The sequence below is a fragment of the Aulostomus chinensis genome, chromosome 22 (genome assembly GCF_037954235.1).
Source record: "Aulostomus chinensis isolate RoL2024-O1b breed Wild chromosome 22, RoL_Achi_v1.0, whole genome shotgun sequence".
Taxonomy (NCBI): Eukaryota; Metazoa; Chordata; class Actinopteri; order Syngnathiformes; family Aulostomidae; genus Aulostomus; species Aulostomus chinensis.
In genome coordinates this window covers 1,017,501-1,043,184 of record NC_141341.1, presented here as the reverse complement: position 1 = coordinate 1,043,184, position 25,684 = coordinate 1,017,501, and the positions used below count along the sequence as shown (strand labels likewise).

The 25,684-nt window shown below is 49.5% G+C and overlaps 3 protein-coding genes across 8 annotated transcripts in view; 1 reads left to right on the top strand and 2 right to left on the bottom strand.

The window, feature by feature from the left end:
- The first annotated feature begins 221 nt into the window (after positions 1-221).
- LOC147240205 (uncharacterized) lies at positions 222-2,748 on the top strand. 5 transcript variants are annotated; one of them, XM_086192484.1, is made up of 8 exons: positions 222-378; positions 461-507; positions 579-1,041; positions 1,342-1,455; positions 1,636-1,749; positions 1,780-1,893; positions 2,044-2,520; positions 2,598-2,748. In XM_086192484.1, exons 1-7 carry the CDS (start codon positions 356-358, stop codon positions 2,480-2,482), a joined length of 1,314 nt encoding a protein of 437 aa, XP_086048610.1. In that variant the 5' UTR covers positions 222-355; the 3' UTR covers positions 2,483-2,520; positions 2,598-2,748. The 5 variants fall into 5 exon arrangements, with proteins under 5 accessions (XP_086048610.1, XP_086048613.1, XP_086048612.1 ...); XM_086192487.1 differs by having other exon boundaries at positions 1,636-1,893; positions 2,044-2,127; positions 2,374-2,520; XM_086192486.1 differs by having other exon boundaries at positions 1,636-1,893; positions 2,044-2,271; positions 2,374-2,520.
- Positions 2,749-3,116: 368 nt separating this feature from the next.
- LOC147240204 (venom phosphodiesterase CdcPDE) lies at positions 3,117-21,564 on the bottom strand. The gene is made up of 25 exons (XM_086192482.1): positions 21,284-21,564; positions 20,252-20,339; positions 18,872-19,006; positions 18,627-18,752; positions 17,762-17,822; positions 17,524-17,621; positions 16,530-16,609; positions 15,977-16,096; positions 14,795-14,904; positions 13,298-13,363; positions 12,801-12,873; positions 9,106-9,214; positions 7,950-8,072; positions 7,343-7,374; positions 7,122-7,249; positions 6,784-6,853; positions 6,542-6,629; positions 6,069-6,241; positions 5,754-5,799; positions 5,525-5,679; positions 5,019-5,154; positions 4,640-4,717; positions 4,434-4,566; positions 3,776-3,932; positions 3,117-3,493 (listed from the first exon to the last, which is right to left on the bottom strand). The coding sequence occupies exons 1-25, from the start codon at positions 21,323-21,325 to the stop codon at positions 3,320-3,322; spliced, it is 2,601 nt and encodes an 866-aa protein (XP_086048608.1). The 5' UTR covers positions 21,326-21,564; the 3' UTR covers positions 3,117-3,319.
- A 1,787-nt stretch (positions 21,565-23,351) lies between these two features.
- The window catches only part of LOC147240203 (autotaxin-like), a 30,574-nt gene continuing 28,241 nt past the window's right edge, over positions 23,352-25,684 (bottom strand). For both annotated transcript variants that reach the window (XM_086192423.1, XM_086192424.1), the window contains exon 25: positions 23,352-24,727. In XM_086192423.1, the coding sequence (XP_086048549.1) occupies positions 24,557-24,727 (171 nt within the window). In that variant the 3' untranslated portion in view covers positions 23,352-24,556. The remainder of the gene's footprint in view (positions 24,728-25,684) is intronic.

Below are 25,684 nucleotides of genomic sequence, written 5' to 3'. Positions count from 1 at the left end.
AAGACCACAAAACTGACTTAAACCAGGACAAACACTAAAACGACCGTTTACATCGATGGTTATTTGACTGAGGCCACGCCCACAGATAATTGTGGCGTTTTGATGAGACAAGGCGTAAGGTCAGACACAGGATTTTGATTTTCTGAAGTGACTTCTACTCACGTTTCCACAGGGCAGCGCTGTTGATCTTTCAAACCTGATTTCAATCAGGTCATCAGACAAGTGGGTCAGGAACTGGCGCTTAAAAGGACCTCTGTGGGGGCAGCAGCCAAGCGGCCAAAACCATCATTCGTGATTTGGTTCTTGGCTCATTAGCAGGACAAACATTTCAGAGCTGTTTTACTTTTGTTTCAAAATGTTCTCAGGCCCTTGTGAGAGGTAAAGTAGCTGCTCCACTGAAGTAAATAATACACAGGGTTTTTCCTCAAGTGTCCATCTGTTCTTCACCCTCTCATTTTAGGGTCCTCTTGCTCTCAGCACTAGTGGCCTTTGGACACCATGCAAATGGTAAGAATGATGCAGTGTCGTTGCTGAATTGGCACCATAGCTATTAAACTTTTTTTTTTTTTTTTCTGCAGCAATCAGCCTCAGAAACCAGGAGTCTGGTGGGATTGAACCCTACTTTGACTGGGCTGAGGATTTCCCAGCAGGACGAGACCCGGCTGCATCCTTCCAGGAAGGCTCTCCATCCGCCGGAGGGTTTTCAACTAATTTTGAACCAAGTTACACATTCTATACTGGGAACCTCAAGCCCAAACCTCCCAGTGGAGGGTTTGGTAGACTCGTCGACGGTTACAGTTCAGAAGGGGGAGTTCCTATTTCCAAACCAGGCCAGTTCATCCCACGTGAACCCAGCCAGGCTTCACCACACTCACGTGATCACATCATGCCAATAACAAACCGTGACCTTCAGACTAAAACTCCGATGTGGGACTCTACTTCACCACAGAATGTGTTACAGACTGGCATTGTCTCAAGTCACGGTATATTAATGAGGTCGCAGGAGCCCGCCTACCCGCCCAAGCCCCGGCAGGAGCCCGCCTACCCGCCCAAGCCCCGGCAGGAGCCCGCCTACCCGCCCAAGCCCCGGCAGGAGCCCGCCTACCCGCCCAAGCCCCGGCAGGAGCCCGCCTACCCGCCCAAGCCCCGGCAGGAGCCCGCCTACCCGCCCAAGCCCCGGCAGGAGCCCGCCTACCCGCCCAAGCCCCGGCAGGAGCCCGCCTACCCGCCCAAGCCCCGGCAGGAGCCCGCCTACCCGCCCAAGCCCCGGCAGGAGCCCGCCTACCCGCCCAAGCCCCGGCAGGAGCCCGCCTACCCGCCCAAGCCCCGGCAGGAGCCCGCCTACCCGCCGACCTACCCGCCCAAGCCCCGGAAGACGGGCATTGTCTCAAGTCACGGTACATTAATGAGGTCGCAGGAGCCCGCCTACCCGCCCAAGCCCCGGCAGGAGCCCGCCTACCCGCCCAAGCCCCGGCAGGAGCCCGCCTACCCGCCCAAGCCCCGGCAGGAGCCCGCCTACCCGCCCAAGCCCCGGCAGGAGCCCGCCTACCCGCCCAAGCCCCGGCAGGAGCCCGCCTACCCGCCCAAGCCCCGGCAGGAGCCCGCCTACCCGCCCAAGCCCCGGCAGGAGCCCGCCTACCCGCCGACCTACCCGCCCAAGCCCCGGAAGACGGGCATTGTCTCAAGTCACGGTACATTAATGAGGTCGCAGGAGCCCGCCTACCCGCCCAAGCCCCGGCAGGAGCCCGCCTACCCGCCCAAGCCCCGGCAGGAGCCCGCCTACCCGCCGACCTACCCGCCCAAGCCCCGGAAGACGGGCATTGTCTCAAGTCACGGTACATTAATGAGGTCGCAGGAGCCCGCCTACCCGCCCAAGCCCCGGCAGGAGCCCGCCTACCCGCCCAAGCCCCGGCAGGAGCCCGCCTACCCGCCCAAGCCCCGGCAGGAGCCCGCCTACCCGCCCAAGCCCCGGCAGGAGCCCGCCTACCCGCCCAAGCCCCGGCAGGAGCCCGCCTACCCGCCCAAGCCCCGGCAGGAGCCCGCCTACCCGCCGACCTACCCGCCCAAGCCCCGGAAGACGGGCATTGTCTCAAGTCACGGTACATTAATGAGGTCGCAGGAGCCCGCCTACCCGCCCAAGCCCCGGCAGGAGCCCGCCTACCCGCCCAAGCCCCGGCAGGAGCCCGCCTACCCGCCCAAGCCCCGGCAGGAGCCCCGGAAGACGGGCATTGTCTCAAGTCACGGTACATTAATGAGGTCGCAGGAGCCCGCCTACCCGCCCAAGCCCCAGAAGACGGGCATTGTCTCAAGTCACGGTATATTAATGAGGTCGCAGGAGCCCGCCTACCCGCCCAAGCCCCGGCAGGAGCCCGCCTACTCAACCCAAAGTAAAAAAGGCATGTGGGAGTTCGCGCTCAACAAAGACGGTGTTGCTATTGATTTTCCAGCAGCTGAGCGATCACCACTCTACAGATATGAGTAGTCTGGTTACCCTAACCAGTACTAACTCCCTGCAGGAGGGTGAGTAGTTTTCCCTGGTGGAACACAAAGGGTGTTTGACTTTACTTACTGGCTGATGCAACGCTTCTGTTTTGCAGGTTCCTGAAGCACAGATCCACACCAGCAACTGTTCAAATAAATGTGTTCTGATGCTACAGCAGCGGCTTGTATTTGTCTCCCACTACGGTTCGATGGAACAGTCTTCCTTACAGGCCTTTTGTCTTTTCTAAATGACCTTCTTCCATCCACCCAAATATCAATGTCTCATCATTGCGTACAGGTTTTGACCTGAAGATTTTCAGTGCTGTCATAGGCAACTTGACTGCTTCAAGACTCGGTTAAGGTTCTGCGATGATTCAAAAAGCTGCTCTTTTCCCAGCCATAGTGACTGCAAATGTTCCACTGACAGAGCTCAAATTGCCAACATCTCTCCCACACCAGAGGACCATAAACCCCTAAACTCAGAGCCAGGGATGGGGATCTGGGTAGCTGAGGGTCCAGACCACATGACGGTTGCGTTGTAGCTGGCGACTCCAGTTGCTCTGACCAGCCGTACATTTTTATATCAAGTTCATGACAAACGACCTTCCTCGTTCACAGTTAAGGTCAAAGGTCTATGGTTTTAATAAACATTGAGCGGTTTTATTACATTGAATCTACACACTACTGGTGACATGAAACTGATTAAAATGCAAATAAAAATGGGTTACAGTGCAAAAATACAATTGGAGCACTGAATTAAGTAAATGACACCGTAGGTCTGTGAAACAAAGCAAATTCTCAGTGGTGGCTTTTATCCCAAAACAGGAAACTTTTTTTTTTAAACTGTTTTAGGAATGGCAGCAGTGGGGCGGGCCTTCAGCCGCAGCAGCTCTGCGATTGGCCGGTTGCTGTCTTGGTAAAAGTCAAGTCCTGTGATCCACTCCACATCTCTGACCCGGGACTGGTGGAACCACATGTGATCTTCCACCCAATGGGACTCCGGCTCTGAGCTCTTTCAAAGCAAAAGAAAGTGACAAACACATTAGAAAAGTTACTGATTTACTTGGATTTGAAACTGCTGGAATAAAAAGGAGTGATTAAACATGCAGTGCATCATGAGGCCGTTCATTTCTCAGTCTTGGTCCTGATGGTTCAAAGACTCAAGGCCAGAGATGCTGAGGACCAGAATGACACAACACATCGCTTCACTTCCACAGGCCTGCTGACATGTTCACACTGGGGCTGCTGCGGTGTTCAGTCTCCGCCAGCATGTGAGGTCATCAGTCGTACTCACCCTGCAGCTCTCTGAGTTGTTGGGTCTGTGAGGCAGCAGGAAGGAAACCGTCTGCAGCTCATCAGCACAGGCACTGACTGGTCGGCTCTGGTTCCTGCAGCTGGTCAGCACGGCAAAGTAATGGGTGGGGATGGAGATGTTGGTGCCCTGCATGAACCTGGAGTCACGGCAAACACAGGTCACAACCACAACCTGCCTCCACCCCTGGGCCTTGGCCCGTTGGTGGGCTGCAGGGCGCCCCCTGGTTTCAGGTTGAAGCTCACTTATATTCACATATTCACAAATTTTCTAGGAAAGAATTTCCATCTGAAATCGAATGTAAATTACACTTAAACAAAATAATATTTATTTACATAATTGATTCTAAAAATATTTTTGTTGCCAGGGGGCAGGGCTTGGTTAGTGGGCCACAGGACCGCCGCCACCACCCGCTTGGGAAAAATGTGGTGAATAAAATGACCAGCAACCCGATGTTCATCTCCATATGCAGTAGTGCAGAACTCTTTTATGCTCGCATGTTTCTGTATGTGGTTTTGATGCAGTTTTTCTTTCATGTTCAGCTAAAGAACGTATCCCTCCACCACCAATCTCAGTCTAATGGAGATCCTTTTGGTCTGTGTTAAACAGATCTGCTCCAAAACTGAATGGGTCCACTTACTCCTCGATCTGCGCTGGAGTGTCGTACCGGCCGTCATAGTTGTAATCGAAGGCGGGGCCTGTTACCACGCTGATGCCGTTGTAAATGGAGGCATATCTCCTCAGCAGGGTGTTGTGGAAGTAGTCCCAAATCTCTGAGACAGGAAAGATTAAAGTGACAATGGAAGTTCTCTTGATTACATCCAGTTGTGCCTTGACGTGACTTACTCTGGAACTCAGGGTACATCGGAACCACATTACTCATCAGCAGAGCGTCGTACTGCTGCTCCTCTGTTACATTCAGGTCTAAAAAAGGACAAAAATAACTTGGGTTTGTTGAGAAAATCTGGTATTTTCCAACCTGCCATAATATTTTCTGTCAAAACTAACAAGTTGTTTACAGGCTCTTTCAAAGGGGGAGGGGAGGGAGGGGCCACCAGTTCAGTGGAAAAACTTGTTACTTAATGCTCCGTCATTGTGAAGCTTCAGGCTCTCATTTTGTTACCACATTGCAAAGCCAAAACCACGTGTGTGTGTGTGTGTGTGTGTGTGTGTGTGTGTGTGTGTGTGTGCATGCGCGCGCGCGTGTGTGTGTGTTCCTTCATACTGGGTGGATACAGGAATGCGTGGGTCAGGTTCCCAGCTGCCTGATATTGGTGACATGTGGGACTCTGAGGAGCCGCCAGTCTCACGTCTGCCCTCAGACAGTTCGGTGTCACAGGTGGCAACGGATCCAGGGTCATCTGCAGGAGGAGACGCATTCATTCGTTCATGTGTTTTCTACACTATATATATATATATATATATATATATATATATATATATATATATATATATATATATATATATATATAAAAGGGACCAAAATCAATTAGTTTCTTTAACTGGCTGCCTGCCCATGGACCAGAGCGACAAGCAGGGGCCCAGGGCGGCGGGGCTCCTGTGATTCCTTGATTCTTTCCTTGTGTGTCTGATCTGACACGCTGTCAAGAGGTGGATGACTCTGATGTAACATTGCCCTGCTGTCCCGGTTCAGACAGGGAGGTGCGTCCCTGCAGCTTCTCCCTTTGTTTCACTTCGTCCTCCTCCGACATGTTGAGCTGCTCAACTTACCGGCATGTCGATGGTGAAAGAGCTCCACAGAGGCATCAGGACTTTGGGGCTGTAGGCGCTCACAAAACCCTCCTGATGGAGGACGCAGTGAGTCTGGTCCCGCTGCAGCATCTGAGGACGACCGAACATCAGGTGTCTCTTTTCTGCTGCGGACACTGAAACAGGAAGTCCATTCAGATGAGAGAAGGCTGATGGGACCTGCTGAAGAGAGAAGTGCTGCTGTTCTCACCTCCAGCAGCTGTCAGATTCAGACGCCCATTGATGGAATTTCCAACCTGAGGAGAAACAAAATGAGACAAAAAGACGTGTCAGTATTTTTCAAACACACTTTTCTCCTCTGCCTGCATTAATTTAAGGAGTGTTGTATTGTTAAATACCAATTTAAAGTGAGGGGACACTGCAGTGCTAGAATCAGACACGTAGCCGGAACTACTTTCCTGATGATGGTGATGGCGTATCTTGAGGATGTGAGATGTAATCCCTCCAGTGTGTATATCTACTGTATATGTTCTTCTCACTGGAGCTTTTTGCGGAGGATTCTCACCAAGCCTGGACAGGAGCATCCCAGGGTGTCTGCCGGGCTGAGGCTGAGTAGCGGACACTGAACAGGCCGGCTCTGCTCCACAGGGGGCGATGGTTTGTAGTGGGGATGTCTCAGGACATGGTTCATGCTGCCATGGGTCCCGTTGTTATCAGCAGGAGAGATCTGCAGCACGTCTGCAGGTGTGGGATAATTATTGTCAAAGCAGTACTCTCTCCACAGTACGTAGTAACAAGGGAAAATACTAGTTGTGTAGGACGTCCTGCCCCCGGAGGGTTGGGAGAAGGTAAAATAACCTGCCAGTCCTCTTCAACCTGACCAGGTTTCCTTCAAAACAAGCTGTCGTCTCACTGAGCTACAGCTCACTGATTCTGGCTCATGTTGAGTCCAAACAGATTTTTAGCAGGACTTTGTTTTCTGCTGATTGCACAGAAAACCAACAACAAACAAACAAACAAACAGCAACACAAACTCACCACACATGAGATTGTACAGCTCGATGTTGGAGAAGGGGTCGATTTCTGCTTTGGACTGAAACTTTGGTCCATAACCGACAAACATGGCCTAAAAGAAAAGAAGAAGTGAGAACTACATCAGTGCTGCATATGGCGGCCATCTTAGGAAAAAAGTGACTGCCATTCTGGAGTTTGAACGAATGGAGCTTTTAGATGGAGCAGAAGATACGACGCTCTCAAAGAGTAGAAGGGGGAATCCTCACATGCATGCTCTCGGCATCATTGTCGTAGCCGTGCGCCCCGCCAGAGCAAAACTGCAGAGATCCTGGATACCTGTAAGAGTTGCATCAGCTCAACATGAGGTCACTCTGACTTTCACTCTAAGAAACTCTGAAATTGTTCCTGGGGCTGACAAAATAGATTCCATGTGTAGAGGGTGAGGAGCGTGTCTGTAGGAGAGAACTGGCAGGTCAGGATGCAGGAAGTGAATAATAACTGGGTTACATGAAGCTGAACAACCCTAACCCTTAACCCCCTACCGGACTGAACTTGTTCCTGGGGTTCGGGACTCACTGAGGAAGCACAGATGAATGCGGGGTACCTCTCAAACAGCCACTTCGGGGTGACCAAGACGTTCACGTCCTCTATGCGACGGCTGTTGGCGAAATGGAGGCGCTTCGGTAGGTTGGCCTTCAGGTAGGGTTTGATCTTCTGCTCCGGCTTTTTACACTGACGTTGAAAAAAAAGCAAAGACTTCATGGAGCAATGAGGCTCTTGTTGAATATGGAGGTCTGAATATGAGTGAGAACATGAAATACTTACCGTCATGTTAGCGACAAGTCCTGCTGAGTCCACTGTTCAGAGGGAAGAGGGATTATTGACACCAATCCAGACCAACACAAACGACACAAACATTTCCCCCAGAACGGCCGACACAACAGCAACCTGCAATATATCATAATACCTTGGATTTACAGTTTTACTCTGCGTTCAAGATTATGTCGTTTTTGCTTTGTTCATCCAAGTTTACATAAAGTGAGAACGGATTCTCTTACGTTGGATAGAGTGAAGTCACCCTGCAAAATCATGACTGATGGCACCAGGGTTGACAGGAGAGGAAGCCGCAGAAATCCTGCTCGACACGTCATGAAACTGCATTGAGGAAATTCACCCGCCAGATTCTTAGAATCTTTTATGTTCTTGTTTTGAAAGACACATTACATAATAGTCTGGGTGATGATTGATCATCAGTGGGACAGGTCTTAGGAGCACAGGCTCCAGGTTCCTATTGGAGCTTCTTATCCAAAACCACCATTCTCAATAGTTTGCAGGTTTGCAGCCTCCCAGTAGCAAGCTCCTCTACACTAAGAGTCACGGACTGATTCTGCCTCAGCATCAGTGCTGACAGGTCGCCTCCTCCTCAACTCACAAACAGTGTCTTTGTTCTTGGCTCTGATGCGTCCAAACGGGCCCTCGACGACCCAGTACTTCCTGATGTCACCCACCAGCTCCTGCAGCGCTTCCTTCCGGTGGCAGCTGGTCTCCTCCATACCTGCAACAGCGTGGGTCCCTTTAGTCAGGGGCGTCTCATGACACCTTTGTGGGATCAGTCAGTCACATTTGTGCAAATCACCAGAAATTCGGAAGTCCTCACCTCCGAGTTACTGTGGTGAGAATCAAGCCAACATCAGGCAGTGGCACGTCAGCCCCCCCCCCCCCCCCCCCCGGGTGTTTTATTTCACAACAATGAAAAACTAACATGAGCTGAAGCCTGAGAAATGAGTAACACCTGAGATTCTGCTGGAACAAAGCCGTTGAGGTAGATTTCCTCATTACATTTGTAATGTTTCTGCTTCATGTTCAGTGCCAATAGTGAGTTTAGGACTTGAGTAGGAATACAGGTAGTAGTAGTAGTAGTAGTAGTAATACAGGGCGGTATCCCCAACAGCCATGAGAGCGATAAGTGAGGAGGGAGGAGTGCTCAGCTGAGATGATGTCAGCACGTCACCCTCATAGTTACCAATCGTCTTCAGTTGAACCTTAGAGGGGTTTTGAAGTCCCATCAGTTCAGCAGATTTCAGCTGGGGGTTTCACACAGTTGCACCTGAGCATGATGTGATGTCTGCTTCATAAAAGCAGACAAATCAGAAACCAAACTGCAATACCCACAACTCCTTCCACCTGGAGCTGTTTTCTGTAAAAGCTCTGATTGGTTGTGTTACTCGTCATAGGACGGCGGTGCCAACAATGAAGTCAGCAGGTGTTTTGATTTTTGTTTAAAAAACCTGAACCTTTCCTGGACACGCTAAGCGTTGTGTGTCACACCGTTTCCACCTAAACGTGCTGTTGCCACATTCACGTGTTCCTTCTGTAGTTGTCTGGTGCACTTATAGCACGTTAGCTTGTTAGCACACCGTCCATATTCTGTCTCCGGTGTTTCACCTCTTGGTGTGAGAGTAAGAACCGTGTGTAGGAACCCTGAACCATGGGAACTGTGTTATTCACTTCATCAGTGGCTTAATAATTGTAAGGGATTTGTTTGGCATGACAAAGCCAGTAGAGTGCGTTCTCAAAGACACACGTACCGTGATCAGCCACGACGATGATGTTGAGGCAGCGATGCAGTCCGATCTGCTTGACACCGTTCATCAGCTGGCCAATGACCTCATCCACACCCTGGAGGGCTGCGATCACCTGGAGGAAATGAGAGACGCAGTCAGTATCGGGCGTCTTTTTCCATCCATCTGATCCTGAACTGGGTCACTGATTCAGGGCTGTTCTTATCCAAACTGGCTACCAACTTGCCTCAAACAAGTCAGGGTGACAGGACAAGTAAATGTGAGCTATCAGCTGCAGCAACGTGGGATTCCAGTGCATCACCTGTGAGGTCAGAACACTTCCAGTTCAGTGCTAGCGTGAATGAGCACGAGTGAGTTGGTGTAACTGTTTGCGTTCACGCTCAAATCATCAAAATAATAATAAAAAAAATCAGCTTCCAGGTGTTGGTGGATCCCTGATCCTCCATCTGGATCACGGAGACCTGGACTACACCAGATCACCTGGAGAGGTGGTGACCAGACGTTCCTGGACAGTTTAGCTGTTAGCATCAGTCTCTGTTAGCTTCAAGCTAAATATACGTGGCTGGTTCTTCCTGCAGTCTGGAGTCACTAAGAAGGGTTGGAGGAGGGAGACCACCTGAGTGAGCTGAGTCCTCCTGGTAGTGAGGACTGGAGAGGTAAAACACACTTTTTGGGTGAAGCATGTCTTTACCCATAGCAACAAGACCTTCACATGAGAGCAGCACCCATTACACATCATTCTTGAGACAATTTTGTTTTATTTTGAAACTGTCCTGAGGCAGATTCCTAACAGTGAAGGAAGCCAGAGACTCAGCCTGATGGCCGGTAATAATCTCTGCTCCCCTTCCTGTGCAGTGGCAAAGCCTTAAGGCAACAGAAACTCCCCAGTCTGACTGGTTATTTTGTGGTTTCTTGGGTGGTTGCACATGAACTTCAGTATTCTGTCAGTAATCTGATAAGAGGGCTACAGTGGAAACAACACTTTCTAAAGATCGTGTGCTGAATGAGGTCATAGTCATCAATATTCCAAAGAAAGTTACCAACTCATGCAGGACAAAGAGATTTAGTGAGGATGTGTTCCAGTCATTAGGAGTTCACGATTCTGCTACGCCTGAATGGAACAATCGTGAGAAGTGGGTGTTGCTGAGTAACGAGGTCTTTTTTTCTATGATGAACTGTGAATAAAACTGATGTGTATCACTTTCATTCACAGTTCCAGTGAATTTCCCCTGATAATCTCCCTCCAAACAAGGTCACTGTTTATGCGGCGTCACACAGAGTTGGGGTGTCAGAGTTTACCTTCCATGTCAGATTACTGGCAAATGGGAGGCATTGACAAAGCCGCACGCACAGTTAGGATGTATTCGGATCACTACTCTAGATGGCATCACCCTAACTCCGAATACAACTGCAAGGAACCTTGGAGTCATTTTTGACCAGGACATTTCCTTCAGCTCCCACATAAAGCATGTGACCAGGACCGCCTTCTTCCATCTGCAAAGTATCGCTAAGATTAGGAACATCCTTTCCCAGAGTGATGCTGAGAAACTGGTCCATGCATTTATCACTTCTAGGCTGGACCACTGCAACTCTCTCCTGTCAGGATGTCCTAAATACTCTCTAAAGAGTCTCCAGCTGGTCCAGAACGCTGCAGCCAGGGTTTTGACGGGAGTTAAGAAGAGAGAACACATCTCTCCCACTTTAGCTTCTCTCCACTGGCTTCCTGTAGGATCTAGAATCGACTTCAAAGTCCTTCTGCTGACTTATAAGGCTCTCAATGATAAAGCTCCATCCTCTCTGAAAGAACTCATTAGTCCCTACTGTCCCACCAGAGCACTCCGCTCCCAGAATGCAGTTCTGTTAGTGACTCCCAGTATCAATAAAAACAGACTGGGAGGTAGAGCCTTCAGGTACCGGCTCCTTTACTGTGGAACCAGCATCTCTCCATGGGTCAGAGAGGCAGACACTTTAACTACGTTTAAGTCCAGGCTTAAGACCTTCCTCTATGACAGAGCCTTCAGTCAGGACTGGTTCAGGTAGCTCTGAACCATTGATAGCTATGCTGCTACAGGCTTAGACTGCTGGGGGACACATCAGTTTACATGGAGCCCTTCCCTCCTCTCCCCTCCTCTCCTCTCCTCTCCTCCTCTCTCCTCCTCTCCTCCCTGCACATTTTTGGAACTGTCACTACCACTACTTGTTGTACTTTGTAGTTTGGCCTTGGTGTCTCGCAGTCTCTCTGTGTTTCCACAGATCCACCAGAGCCCCAACCGCCGCCTGCATCGCCCCCCCCCCCCTCTTATTCCCTACTGTTACACCGGCCTGCGCTCCCCTTCCATGAACAAGTCTGCCATCCAGTCCCCCATCAAGCTGGCTTGCTCTCCCTGCCTCCCCTCCCATGAACCAGTCTGCCATCCAGTCCCCCATCAAGCTGGCTTGCTCTCCCTGCCTCCCCTCCCATGAACCAGTCTGCCATCCAGTCCCCCATCAAGCTGGCTTGCTCTCCCTGCCTCCCCTCCCATGAACCAGTCTGCCATCCAGTCCCCCATCAAGCTGGCTTGCTCTCCCTGCCTCCCCTCCCATGAACCAGTCTGCCATCCAGTCCCCCATCAAGCTGGCTTGCTCTCCCTGCCTCCCCTCCCATGAACCAGTCTGCCATCCAGTCCCCCATCAAGCTGGCTTGCTCTCCCTGCCTCCCCTCCCATGAACCAGTCCACCATCCAGTCCCCCATCAAGCTGGCTTGCTCTCCTTGCCTCCCCTCCCATGAACCAGTCTACCATCCAGTCCCCCATCAAGCTGGCTTGCTCTCCCTGCCTCCCCTCCCATGAACCAGTCCACCATCCAGTCCCCCATCAAGCTGGCTTGCTCTCCCTGCCTCCCCTCCCATGAACCAGTCCACCATCCAGTCCCCCATCAAGCTGGCTTGCTCTCCCTGCCTCCCCTCCCATGAACCAGTCTACCATCCAGTCCCCCATCAAGCTGGCTTGCTCTCCCTGCCTCCCCTCCCATGAACCAGTCCACCATCCAGTCCCCCATCAAGCTGGCTTGCTCTCCCTGCCTCCCCTCCCATGAACCAGTCCACCATCCAGTCCCCCATCAAGCTGGCTTGCTCTCCCTGCCTCCCCTTCCTTGAACCAGTCTACCATCCAGTCCCCCATCAAGCTGGCTTGCTCTCCCTGCCTCCCCTCCCATGAACCAGTCTACCATCCAGTCCCCCATCAAGCTGGCTTGCTCTCCCTGCCTCCCCTTCCAGAAGCTTCCTTCTTCAACTGTTATTAACATTTCCATGTTTCCTCCATTCTGTGTTATAAACTGTTTTCTTGTCTGTACCAACATCTCCTGCACGTCTGTCCCTCCTGGTGAGGGATCCTCCTCCCCTCCTCACCCTGAGGTTTCTCCCATTTTTCCCTGTTAAAGGTTTTCTATGGAGTTTCTCCTCAGTCGATGTGAGGCTCTGAGGGCAGAGGATGTTGTTATGATGCCATGAAGCCTGGAGACAAACTGGAGGGGAAAACGGGCTCTACAAATAAAATTGCCTTGCCTTGCCAAATAAAAGCAGGTTTTAAGATAGTCAGTGGGAGTCTGGTACGACCAAAAGACAAGAGAACATTTGGGCTTCTTTCTGTTGATGAGGACACAGAGATGCTCAAACAGTAAAATGGAACTTTGTTTTTTAAACATTTGGGTCTGATGAACTTACCCCTCCACTGACAGGTCCAAAGTTGTGTCCAGATTTATCAGGCTCCTCCAGATACAGTGTGTAGAAATCTGGTCTGACGGGGATGAAGACATCCATAGAATGAAGCTGTTTACTGTCCATCGTCCCCAGAGACGGACAAGACAATAGAGGCGCTTCTCTAACAGGAGCTGGAACCCCAGCTAGTTAGCTTAGCAAAGTGAATGGTAGTGGGTAGTAAGTGTTAGCATAAATGAGACCAAAGTCATTGAACAACAAAACAACCATGATCGAAAAACTTTAGATTAAAGAGACACAGTGATGAGGAGGGTTACTGCTGGACACACCAGCATCCAGGACCTCAGCGAGCTGACGCTAACATTTCCCACCCACTAGCAGCCAATGTGCTATGCTAACTAGCCGGGGTCTCAGCTCCCTGGAGACAGATTCAAGCTGGATTTAAATTAAAGGAAAATCAGACTCAAATTCATTTCCTTGGATGAACCAAGGGAAGAACCAACCTTTCATCATCCGGCAGCTGCAGCCACTTCAGCACAGTAAAAACTCTCTCTTCAAATGGAACTTTACTAAGAGAAAGAAAAACCAAAACACGTCAAACTTCCTCACCTCACTTGGATGATGGATGGATTTTTTAAAAAGTAATTTGGCCCAAGTATCTTGAGTTACACTTCCTTTCACAGTGTTTTTAATCGTCACGTGTGTTGTGATTGAACTGTAGCTGCCTCCCTTCTCATCATGAACACTGTGAATGTAACGTTTCATGAGTTCTTACAAGTACTGCAGTGTATCTGTGTAGGTTCTCATTCATCCAGGTCATCGTAGATCGAAGCGAAGTAAAATCTGGTCAACTGGACGTAAGTTTATCTTGAAGACGTTTCACCTCTCATCCGAGAGGCTTCTTCAGTTCTAGTGAAGAGTGTGGAAACTCCAGCTTATAAACCTATGTGGGAGTGGTCAGTGCTATTGTGGTGGAAACGACCCTCCCGAGACTCACCTGGCCTCCCCAAACGACAGTCGTTGTGCGGTGTCAGGGAGTTTCAGGGGTGGTCGTTAGGGAGTTTCACCGACCACTCAGATGCTAATGGGCTGTGCTGGCAGCAGCCGTTCCACAAGGGTCTTTCAGCTGAGCTCTTTGGGGAAGCTTTGAAAGGACTTGGTTGTAAATAGGAGAAAGGAAATGTCGCAGTCCACCTCCTCTGTTCAAAGATGGTTTCTCTATCCTGACGTGGATGGCTTCTTTAACTCCTCTTTCAAACCATCTGTCCTCTCTGTCGAGGATTTGGACATGGTCGTCCTGGAAGGAGTGGCTTTCCTCCTTGAGGTGGAGGAAAACCGCTGAGTCCTGTCCTCCAGAGTTGGCTCTTCTATGTTGGGCCATGCGCTTGTTGAGGGGCTGTTCGGTTTCCCCTATGTAGAGATCCGTGCAGGCCTCACTGCATCTGACAGCGTATACCAGATTGCTTTTCTGGCTGTGAGGGGTGGGATCTTTGGGGTGAACCAGTCTTTGTCTCAGAGTGTTGTCTGGTTTAAAAGACACAGGGATGCGATTCTCCTCAAGGAGAATTTCACCTATTTACAACCAAGTCCTTTCAAAGCTTCCCCAAAGAGCTCAGCTGAAAGACCCATGTGGAACGGCTGCTGCCAGCACAGCCCATTAGCATCTGAGTGGTCGGTGAAACTCCCTAACGACCACCCCTGAAACTCCCTGACACCGCACAACGACTGTCGTTTGGGGAGGCCAGGTGAGTCTCGGGAGGGTCGTTTCCACCACAATAGCACTGACCACTCCCACATAGGTTTATAAGCTGGAGTTTCCACACTCTTCACTAGAACTGAAGAAGCCTCTCGGATGAGAGGTGAAACGTCTTCAAGATAAACTTACGTCCAGTTGACCCGATTTTACTTCGCTTCGATCTACTGCAGTGTAATGTAGTAATGCGGTTCTTAAACATGACGACATGAGTAGAACAGGACGTTCTTCTTCTGGGCCATCTCACCCGTTGTACGGCTGGTAGATGTTGGGGAAGCTGCCGTTGATCTTGACATCTGATCCCGGCCAGAAGAACGTCCCGGATTTTAAGCCCTGGTACTTCGCTGTGTGCCAAATCTGCAGATGAAGACGTATAGAAGGTGGTCTTTGATGTACTTTAAAGTTTCTCAAAAGTTCATCCAGATGTGTGTGTGTGTGTGTGTGTGTGTGTGTGTGTGTGTGTGTGTGTGATGAAAATATCAATCATATGACATTCACTTCCTTTCCAGATGTTTCATTGATACCACGCGTCTTTAGTCCTGTGAAACACTGAGCCAGCCGTCCTGCGCTCGGACATCCTCACAACGTTATTGGTGAAAACCTGCTGCCAGTAGCAGTGGGACAGTGGCCTGTAGCGCCAGGGGCCCCACCCCCTCTGTTTCAGTCATAAAAGCACTGTGTGCAACCTTAATTCAGCGTAATATCTCTGTAGCAAACACTCCCAGTTGCATTTACAACAAAGTTTGGACAGATGAAGCTCAGCTATGTCGCTGTGAGTTCCTAACCCTTGTTGCCTCGTTTGATCTCGGAAGGACCTGCCACATGCTTACAGCAGCTCAGATTCAGAATTGACAAGAACTGATGTGCAAATGGCGAAATATATGAGAGAAACACCAAGGCGGTGGAGATGATCGTGGACTACAGGAAGAACACTTCCCAGATCCTCCCCATCATCCTGAGCAGTCAACACCGTTTCCTGGGCTCCGTCACCTCCCAGGACCTCAAATGGGAGCGGAACATCAGCGCCCTAATCGAAGAAGCACAGCAGAGGATGCACTTCCAGTTGAAGACACTCAACCTGCCTAAGACAATGATGAGGCTCTTCTCTTCTGCCATCACTGATTCCATCCTCACCAGCTCCGTCTCCACCTGCTGCAGCCTCTGCTGAGGACAAGAGCAGACTGCAGCGTGTCATCGCTCTGCAGAGAAGGTGACGGGCTGCAGTCTGAAGCCCTCGATGAGCTGCACGCTTCCAGGACTCTGATTGTGGCTGATCCTCTCACCCTGGACATGGACTGCTCAACAGACTCCCCTCCCACAGGCCGCTGCGATCCATGGACGCCATCACGTGACCTACCACCTTTGCCCTTTGAGGCGTACCAACTGGTGGAACCCTATGTGTGAAGGAAGGAAAGCTAAGGAGGCTCACCGGCTGTCCCAGGTACCAGGCGGGGTTGTCCTTCTCTGGGCTGGACAGACTGAAGCTGGCGTCCAACACTGGGTCGTACATGTTGTTGTCAATCAAGCCATTGGACTCTGGGTAGAGACCCTGGGAGGAGGAGAGGGAAGCAGGTCACTCCCTCGCCTGCCATTACCTGCTTGGTCTTTTTTCAGAGGCTGGAAAGGAAAAATCCTTGTTCTTGTAAGTCATGTGATTCAGCAGGTACATTCGTCCCCGCTAATTTATTTGATTTAAATTTCTTGCCATTGCCATTCAACCCAAACTGCCAGACGGTTGGATACAGGCAACCATCAGGGGAGTCCTCCCCAGAAACCGTTTAGAACAACGTGGACACTCCAGAAATGCTTGACAGGAGGCTGGCTGAGTCACCCGGCAACACTCTGATTCAAAACCATGTTTCTACAACTTCAAAATCAAAAAATCTGTTTCTAAAAGTCACATTGGTGTGGAATGTTTGTGTGAGCATGCGTGACTGGTTTCATGCATGTCAGCAGAAGCGGGTGTTGGTGTGCGTCTTCACCGTCACGATGGTGTAGTGATTAGGGAACGTCTTGCTGGGAAACGCTGCCTGCATGTACGGAGCTGACGTTCCACACCTCCCTGTGGCACGAAGAACAGAGGGGAAGAAGAATTAGCTGCTAGTTCAGCTCACTGGAAAGACTTGAGCCCATCTAAGACTTTGTCATGGCGAGGGAATCTGGGTCATAAAGTGAAATTCAACTCAACATCGACGTGTGTTTAGTAGCATAGTTCAGATAGAAATCCTTAGCTGCTGCCGCCAGAACCAACCGGCCATAAGGAACCGTTTAGCGAGTCATTGTCTCCAAGACCAATGGTAAGCTTGCAGAATTATTTCCGGGGGATCTAATCAGCCACATTTTCGCTGGGACTCCTGAGCTGCAGCTGCAGGAGCTCTGCAATGCAGGAGGCTTCTTGGCTCTCCCTCCACCCCCATGGAGGACAGTCAGAGGCAACTCTCATGACATGATTTTCATGTTGAACAAATTAAATCCCCTTAAACCAAAAGCTGCCCCAAAAGAGTGGAAGTAAAACATTTTCCCCCGAGTCTCATGACTTGACCGTGAGGTATGTTCGTTTGGAAAGAACTCGTCATGGACAAACCCTGAATTAAAGAAACAGCATAAGAGAGAACGTCCACATACTCAACAACGCACTTGGAGAAGGTCGACTCCGAGGTCCAGTGTTACAATCTGGAGGATCTACTCCAATGAGTGAATGAACAGCTTTGTCTCCAGGCGTCAGGGACTGGACCTCCTTGTTTGACTTGTAACTGATGCTGCTTCAAAGTCATCGAGCTTTTGATGTGTGCTTACATCAAAGGCTCCAGCCCAGCCAGCCCCATCGATGCTGTTGCAACCCTACGTTACTCTGCTGTTTAACGGGACATAACCTTCACTGGAGCCTCAGATGTGAAGATGAGATGTTGAATTCCTTGTTCCATCATGTGTGTCCAACATTAAAGGTCAAAAAGAATGACAGAGTTCGATACTTACTGAGTTTGTCCAAAACTGGGATGAGGAAACGCCATGTCTGCAGGTATTCGGCTCTCAGTCCATCCAAAGAGACGAGAAGCAGGGGCTGTTGCTTAAAGCTACGAGGAGCAAACATCAGCCAGGGCAGAAGATCAGACTCACACAGGACCCGACAGTGACGGACTCAGTTAACCTCAAATAGCTTGTGAGAAAATGACCATCGGGTCAGTGTCAGGCAGTTGGTTCAGAACATTCTCACCCTGGTGGACATGTAGGGCGTGACAGGTCCTCACAGGCGTCCTCCACCCACTCCCTTTCTCCTACGGCAGAAGGTGTTTGTGATGTCACATATTCTAGGATACGCACGCCTTCTGAACTGCGTTTCTCTTTACTGAGCAGAACCCTGGAGGGACGGGTCAAGGGTTCTGCTCAACAAATGCAAAGTCCGCACTCAGTTTTTTTTTTATTGTTGCAGCCTTTTCTTAAAATTTCTGACGGAATAAGCTGGATTTTGTATGTTGTTGTTGTTGTTGTTGAGCTGAGCTCAGGGACTGGGGAACTGGTCCATCCTCTGCAACTACTCTGTTTGGAAGGAGAAAGGAATTTTCCTTCCTCACTGTTTCCACATGAAAGACGACGATGTGTCACACAGCCTCGTGGAATTCATGCTGCAGATGATAGATGTCACTTCTAGAAAATGGCGGCTCCCATATCAATGAAAAAGCAACAGTTCCTGACTTTATGCAGGTAAACTGTGGTTTTCCAGAGGGCCTGCTTCAGCCCGACTGGTCCAGTGGAGGTCAGACTGTGGCTGTACTGGGCAGCTTCTGGAGTCTAATCTTGCTCAGACAAGGGAAAGAACAATGACGCGACAACAACATCGTCAGGCTCCTCGGAAATACGATTATCAGGTGAAATTTCGTGAATTTATGACAGAAGGGGATTAAATTGTGTGCTTTTACAGACGATTGTAAATATTAGCTGAGCTGGCACAAATGGCTCATCTGGAAGCCAATGGGCCCCAGCACAGATTAGTTTCCTTCACTGGGAGGGTTATGTTTTTCAGCAGCTTTGATTCTTATGCCCCCCCCCCCATGTCATCCCTACCCCCTGGCCAGTCTCACCATGGCAGACATGTTTGTAGTTGGTGCAGCAGTCCCCTGCAGACAGACAGTCATCGGAGCAGTGACATCTGCTCTCCGCCAGCCTCGTCTCGCCACAGCGCAGGTTTGTGCACTTCCACTGCTGAGCTGAAGCAGACAATTAGACACCAGCGAGGAGGACACGTGTGAGACTTGTTGACAAAGGATGGGAGGGCTAATGTCTCAACTTTCTTTCCATGGTGGGCTACTGAAAGACAGTATCTCACTGGGGAGCATGCAGATGTCTTGGTAGTCGGGGCAGCAGCTGTTGCCTCTGATGCAGTTCTGGTCACACCTACAGCCGAGGACCTCGTCATCAAAGGGCTGGAAACACCGATTCCGGCAGGACGTGTGCGGCACAACTGAAACAAGCAGCAATGTGGAAGCTTTTCTGTGAATCATTATTTATGTGGAGCGGGACAAGCAGGGTTGGCAGCAGCATGAGCAGGACTGTGTATTAGCTTCTAGCTAATGGTGCCATCACCACCAACGGCTGGAAGTTTATCATGATTGGTTGTAAACTCCAATCAAGGTGTTTGTGGATCACTGATCAAACAACTGGAGAGTTGGTGACCATCCGCCTCAGTCTCTGTTAGCTTCAAGCTAAATATTCGTCACTGGCTCTTCCTGCATTCTGGAGTCACTAAGGGAAGGAGGGAAAAACATCCGCTGTTTGTGAGTGCTGGAGAGGCACTTCTTTGTAATTAAGTAATTTTTACTCCATCTTTTTTAAGGTTTTTCTTTTGGACAGTCCTGTAAACACGACTTTGCTGTCACAGTTTTACACCTCTGGACAAGGATTTTACAACCTCATGATTCACAGTTTGACCTCATGAGTTCTCATCACACAAAACTCATGTGACGAGGCAACAACCTAGAAAATACCATCACATGATTATATATTTCATATAAAATAGATGTGATAATATTTTCCAAAAAGTAACGAAGCTGCCACACAACCAGAGACCCTGGTGTGAACACACCGGCACCGGGACCATAAAACAGAGGAGGGAACTTCTAAGTTTCAACTCACCAAAACTGCCAAACCTCTTTTGTCTTGTGGCTTTTGTTCTACTGGCCAATCGTCGCGGAGACTCTGCCATCATGTGTCACGTGTTCATGCATGTTGAGGTGGCCTGCAGCACCTCTCCAGCCCCCCCTCACTCACCTGCAGCTCCTCGTTTCCATCTTTATGATGTTTGGCTGTTTTTACAAGCGGCAGTGACATGTGCCGTCTCATTCATGTTAGTGCCAAGTGACACGTACGTGTGTAAATCTCAGGCTTTTAGATTCTGTAGTGACTCACTAAAATTGAATGTGAACACGCGAGCAGAGAGCATAGTACATGTTACAGCTGTGAAAGCTTTGGCTGCTGCTGAGTCACGTGGAAAAGCTGTGAAGCCATCAGGGGGGATCTTCCTGGAGGCTCAGCGTTCGATCAGCTATTAATACCGTCATTGAGTCACTTTCCACTCAAATGTAATTTTTTCTGAGTGACATGAGATTGACTCAGAGCAAACAGATGGCATCTGAGTCAGAACAGCAGAACGAGTCCAAGAGACAAGCGCGAGCCCGAGGGCCTACCAACGGACATGTGTGTGCAGGACCTTTGTTACGACACCGCTGCAAGTCCAGTCCAAGACCGAGTCCGAGTCCCAGGATGAGGGTTACGATGGATGCAGCCAAGAGGAGTATCTGTTTACACACACACACACACACACACACACACACACACACACACACACACACACACACACACACACACACACACAAATTGATTTCTTCATGTGTCCTATGGGGGGCGGCGTGGCTCAGAGGTAGAGTGGCCCTCTAGCAACCAAAGTGTCGCTGGTTCAATCCCCACTTCCCCCGGTGACCATGTGGTGTCCTTGAGCAAGACACTGACCCATAATTGCTCCTGGCCCTGTGACAGACTGGTGACCCGTCCAGGGTGAACCCCACCTTTCCCCCCAATGTCAGCTGGGATAGACTCCACCCCAACCCTTAACAGATATGCGGTATAGAAGATGGATGGATGATGGAGGGATGGAACCTCTTCTCTGCCGCACCTACCAACAGATCATTTACGTCCGCCAGGCTCTGTCGTCCAGAATTTGTTGAGTGGCTGCAGGCTTTCCTTCACTGCGTCCTTGTTGGACTGTAGGTTTTGGTTGTTTTTCCATCGTGAGACTCGCGGGTCAAATGACAGGCAGAGTGATATTTGATGGGTTTGGAATCCTACTAAAGCAAAGATGGGATCCTGAGCAGAAAATAAGGTCTCAAAGGAAGTGTTTGGAGTATTCGGACACAGGTCAGAAAACAAGACGCTCCATCCGTCTCCTCAAAGGTTGCGTTCAAATGCTGCGTGTTCCAGTTGCGCTGCTCTGGCTGCATCCTCTCTGTTTGTGGCCCCTTCAGGTGCAGCAGCTCTTTTTTACTTAGACATCAGAATACGAAAAGAGATTCTGTCCGTTGTCATCGCTGATTAGAAATGACACACATGGTGCAACAGGAGTCTTCCATCACACCAACACACATTCTGCTCTGTTTGCTCAGGTTAGCTTCCTCCGTAAACCAGAGTGGACCACAATTTCATGAGAAAACACATCTTGTCTTTGAAAGGCAGTAGCAACACTCACCATTAGCTTCCTCTTCTTCTGTGGATCCTTCATCCAACCCATGGCGGCACACACACACACTCATACACACACACACACACACACACACACACAAAGACGCAGCAAGGTTCTTGTGCCTGTGCAAACGTGGAGACTTCCCTGCAGTGACCTCTGGACCAGGTGTGAGCAGTAAATGAGTAACTGATTACCAGGGCACAGCGATAACCTCACGTTGAGTGGTTTCACTCTGAAAAGCGTCTTTCACACCTTTTGCCATAACTTTAGAAACTGGCTGGACTCGGGGCGAATGAGGAGGGGGTGAGTTGACGTGAACTGGTCCTGGGAAGTACTGCTCTCCTGATCACTGCGGCGTGAGGTCACATGATTGCAGTGAATATTCTATCACGTCATCAATATTTATTGGACAAGTATCAAGATGAAGAACCATAAATGCGGGTGATGTTCTGTTAATGAGATGATGTCCTCCAGCGACTACGACTTTATGAGCTCTGATTACTTTTAAGCGATCAAAGATGAGGACCTTTGTCCTGTGGTCAACTGAAGCAGGACAGAAATCATTTGTGACAGCAGTGGTCCAGGATCTCTGGATCTCAAACACGGGATATGGAAGGTGGATAGGCCTACACTGTGCTGGGCTGCAGAGGCCAGATCTGGTCTTGGTCCGGATCCAAAGATGGTGGACATGTTCCAAGCAGCTCAGTTCATTCCCTGCGTGTGACAAAGTCTCGGTCGAATAAGAAGAGTCAATTCTGCTGCAAAATACAAATGAGTACAATTTTCAAGGTCAAAATAAATCCAGATCCTAACAAATAAACCCTAGAATAAAACATTTTGAGAGTCAGCGTGTGTCACAAAAAGTCATCCTCCTTACATCTCCCTTCCATGGAAACGCTGATGCCTTGGTGTATGGGGATGAGTCCCAGCAAGGCTGTGGCTCAGGGCCTCTGTTTGTTCTGTAAATTCCTGAGTGATGACATCACCATAACAAGATTGGGTGTGCCTTTGAGTCCACGAGCTCTCAGACCTCAGGAGGGCCACATCTGCCTTCATACACAGACGGACACCCACAGGGGTCACGATCAACCGGTGACCTCAGCTCGCAACATCAGCCAAACTGGCCCGCAGTCATCGCTGGCCAATCACATCCCTCTGCTCTGTCAGGTTAGCAGCTGTAAGCCCCCCCACCCTCCATCCTCATCGTCCTTCTCCTCACCACCCACTCAGAATCAGAAAACCTTCATTAATCCCATCCATCCCTCCATCCACCCACCAACCCACCCATCCATGCTCTCCCTCTTCTCCTGTTGAGGGTGGTGGGGGTGGAGCCTATCCCAGCAGCCTTCCCCCTGGACAGGTCACCAGTCCATGTCAGGGCCAACACATAGAGACAGACAACCATTGGCTCTCCCAGCCACGCCTACGGTCAATTTAGAGTCTGGATTAACCTGGTCCCTCTTGATGTCTTTGGACTGTGGAGGAAGCTGGAGTACCAGAGAGAACCCAGCAGGAACAGGGAGAACATGGAGACTCACCCAGAAAGACCCAGTTCACTAAGTCCATGTTCCAGGGGGAACCTCAGGCTGTTTGCTGTGAGCTTAACACGTCTGTTGCTTGATCCAGAATAATAATAATGTGCTGACTTTATTACAGTGTAGCAAATTAGTTTGGTAAGTTTGACCTTGAGGAGATTTTCCCCAAACTTGCTCGAGGATGGTAAAATGGGCCAAAGAAGAATCCATCCCATCTTGGGTCACAGCGCCGCCACGGTGACTGCCTCGTAGGTCAACCAGATCATCCCAGCACCTCTTTGGTCAGAACCTCCTGCAGAACTTATTCCTGGGAAGTTTTTCGTTAAACGTCCTCTGTTCATCTCCCTTGAGAACTCTCCAGAATCAAACTGTGGTTTGGCTTTGAGCTCAAGCTTAAGACTTACCGGCTACTTCCTGTTAGCCCTCTGCTAGCTTGAATGTGGGTCAATAATTTAATCATGCGACTCTTCTCGACTTCTTCAAGGCTTCAACCGCGACACCACCAATAAGCATTAAGAACAGCGACCACCAGCAGAGGATGGAGACCAAAGTACTGAGGACTTTATTGGACAGTATCTTCCAGGCCACTGGTTCTGACATTTGACAAGTTTCAGTCATCAACATTTTCTAACCATGAACGATATTTCTCTCTCTTGGAAGGCACTAGAAAAGAAAAAGAACTGCAATAACTCACAAAGGTTATTAGTTATGCATTTGTAAGGAAAATGGTTTTGGAGGGGAGCTACACTGAAGGGAATATTATCTTTGTATTAATTGTACCTGCTACATGCACAAAATACAGTGTTTTTACGGAAATTACAGGAAAAACAATAATATTCCATTTTTGTGTGTAGGGAGCCACAGGGTGGTAAGCTTAGCATATTATTTTGAAATATATTATTTAATCTTATTATTTAGCACAGTTTTGTTCGACAAAACAGTCTAAGAATGGATTTAAGGACGATATGGTGAATTAATAAGTCATCTGTAGATGTGTTATTGTACCTTTTGGGCAGAACCAGGGCAGCTCGCTCCACTAGCTAGCCACTAGCTAGCCACTAGCTAGCCACTAGCAAGCCACTAGCTAGCCACTAGCTAGCCAAGCACATTGCTGGCTGTGACCTCACATGAAATGGACCATTGTCTAAATGCTATGAAGAAGTAAAAGAAGTCAAAATGTAGATTCCAAACTATTCTTTCCAAAGTCTAACCAGGAATTTTGCATTTGTCTCATAAGGAAATGATACGAACCAAACTGAGGACTGTCAGGGTTTTTATATATTTTACCAATTTTTCTGGCAGCAATCTGTATGTTAATTTCCGTACAATTTAAATTCTAACATCGAGGTTACTGAGAGTGCTGTTTCCGTTACTTCAGTGATAATTGTCATCAGTGGCACAGCTAAAACAATATCCAACCAAGAAAAGACACACAACAAAAAGTAAATTCTACAGCATGCAATGGAAGGACACAACACGTCCAAGTTAGGAGATGAAACACTGGTGCGGCCATGATGTGTGTATGGAAGCTCTACATGTCGCATGAATGAAATGTACAGCGGCAGCAGTCAGTCCTCGCTTTCTCAGATTTTGTAAAGGAAAGTGGATTTTCCTGTTGTCATCTTCCAATCTATTACTTGCCATTTTATTCTTTCAATTATAAAAAAAAAAAAAGGTTCCCTCCTGCAGGCGTGGCGGGGAGTTCATCGGGATGCAGACGGCTACAAAGCCCGCAGGTGTGCGTCTAGTCATCGCTCTCAAAGGTGTGCAGGTGGGTTTTGAGGCTCAGGATGCTGGTGTAGGTGAGGTTGGTGGATCGGTACAGGTCCAGACCCGTCAGGATCTCCACATCTCGGACTCGGGCTGTGTGAAGACTCAGCAGGTCTTCAACCCATTGTGACTCGTCCTCAGCAGACTGCAGAGGCACAGACAGGAAGTGATATCATCATTATGGTATGTTATTGTTGCCATTAGGAAGGAAGCACCAGTCAGCTGGTTTATCATCTGCAGAGCTGCAGGAGTGTGGCTGGTGTGTGTGTGTGTGTGTGTGTGTGTGTGTGTGAGTGAGTCTCAGCTGTTGGAACTCCAAGCCCTCCACTTCACATTTTGCATGCTGCTAATAAAACCTTGACGTGGTACACGGGCGCGGGGGCGGGGTGGCGCGGGGGCGGGGTTTAATCTCAACAGCCTGTATTTAGTGTAAACATGTGAATTAAATGTCTGCCAAGTCACTGCTGGCAAACAGAAAGTCTCACTACTGAGATGTTAGACCTCTGAACTCAAATGAAGATGTCTGGGGGGCGTGGCTCAGAGGTAGAGAGGCCGTCTAGCAACCGAAGGATCGCTGGTTCAATCCCCACTTCCCCTGGTGACCATGTCCAAGTGACCTTGAGCAAGATACTGAACCCTGATTGTTGAGAGTGGTTTTAACTTAAGTAGCAGTGATACCTGCCGGGATGAGAGGAGAAGGTTCAACTATTTTCAGCAGATGCTTCAGTTTGAAGAGAATTTCCAGAGGAAACCTAAAAGCTGTTTCTGAGCAGGATGTGAGCTGGAGGTCAGCTGGCTACTGCTTCCCGAGGGTCCGTGCCTGAGCACCAACTAATGAACGCAGCTCCGACAATCCCCATGAAGATCATCAGAGCAGAAACCCAGGCGGTGAGGTGACGTTGTTTATCTGGAAATGGCAGTGCAGGACTTGCATCCAAGCGTTGGATCCATTGATAAGCAGCCATGTTTGTTTCTGCAGTCACACGGACACTTCAGAGCAACGAGCCCAGGCTTCCTGAGAGGCCACATACAGGAACAGATGAAAGGAGCAGACGCAGCATCACATGATCCAACAGGCACTCGCGGTTATTAGATGGAACTC

Bases quoted from the DNA above. Each gene is read 5' to 3' on its own strand.
- LOC147240205 (XM_086192483.1), top strand. From the start codon at position 356: ATGTTCTCAGGCCCTTGTGAGAG. The intron at 1,456-1,635 runs CTACCCGCCCAA...GCAGGAGCCCGC, and splicing joins AAGCCCCGGCAGGAGCCCGC to CTACCCGCCGACCTACCCGC. The intron at 1,894-2,043 runs CTACCCGCCCAA...GCAGGAGCCCGC, and splicing joins AAGCCCCGGCAGGAGCCCGC to CTACCCGCCGACCTACCCGC.
- LOC147240204 (XM_086192482.1), bottom strand. From the start codon at position 21,325: ATGGGTTGGATGAAGGATCCACAGAAGAAGAGGAAGCTAATG. The intron at 5,155-5,524 runs GTAAGTTGAGCA...CTCCTCCTGCAG, and splicing joins CTTTCACCATCGACATGCCG to ATGACCCTGGATCCGTTGCC. The intron at 3,933-4,433 runs GTAAGTGGACCC...CCGTGACTCCAG, and splicing joins ACTCCAGCGCAGATCGAGGA to GTTCATGCAGGGCACCAACA.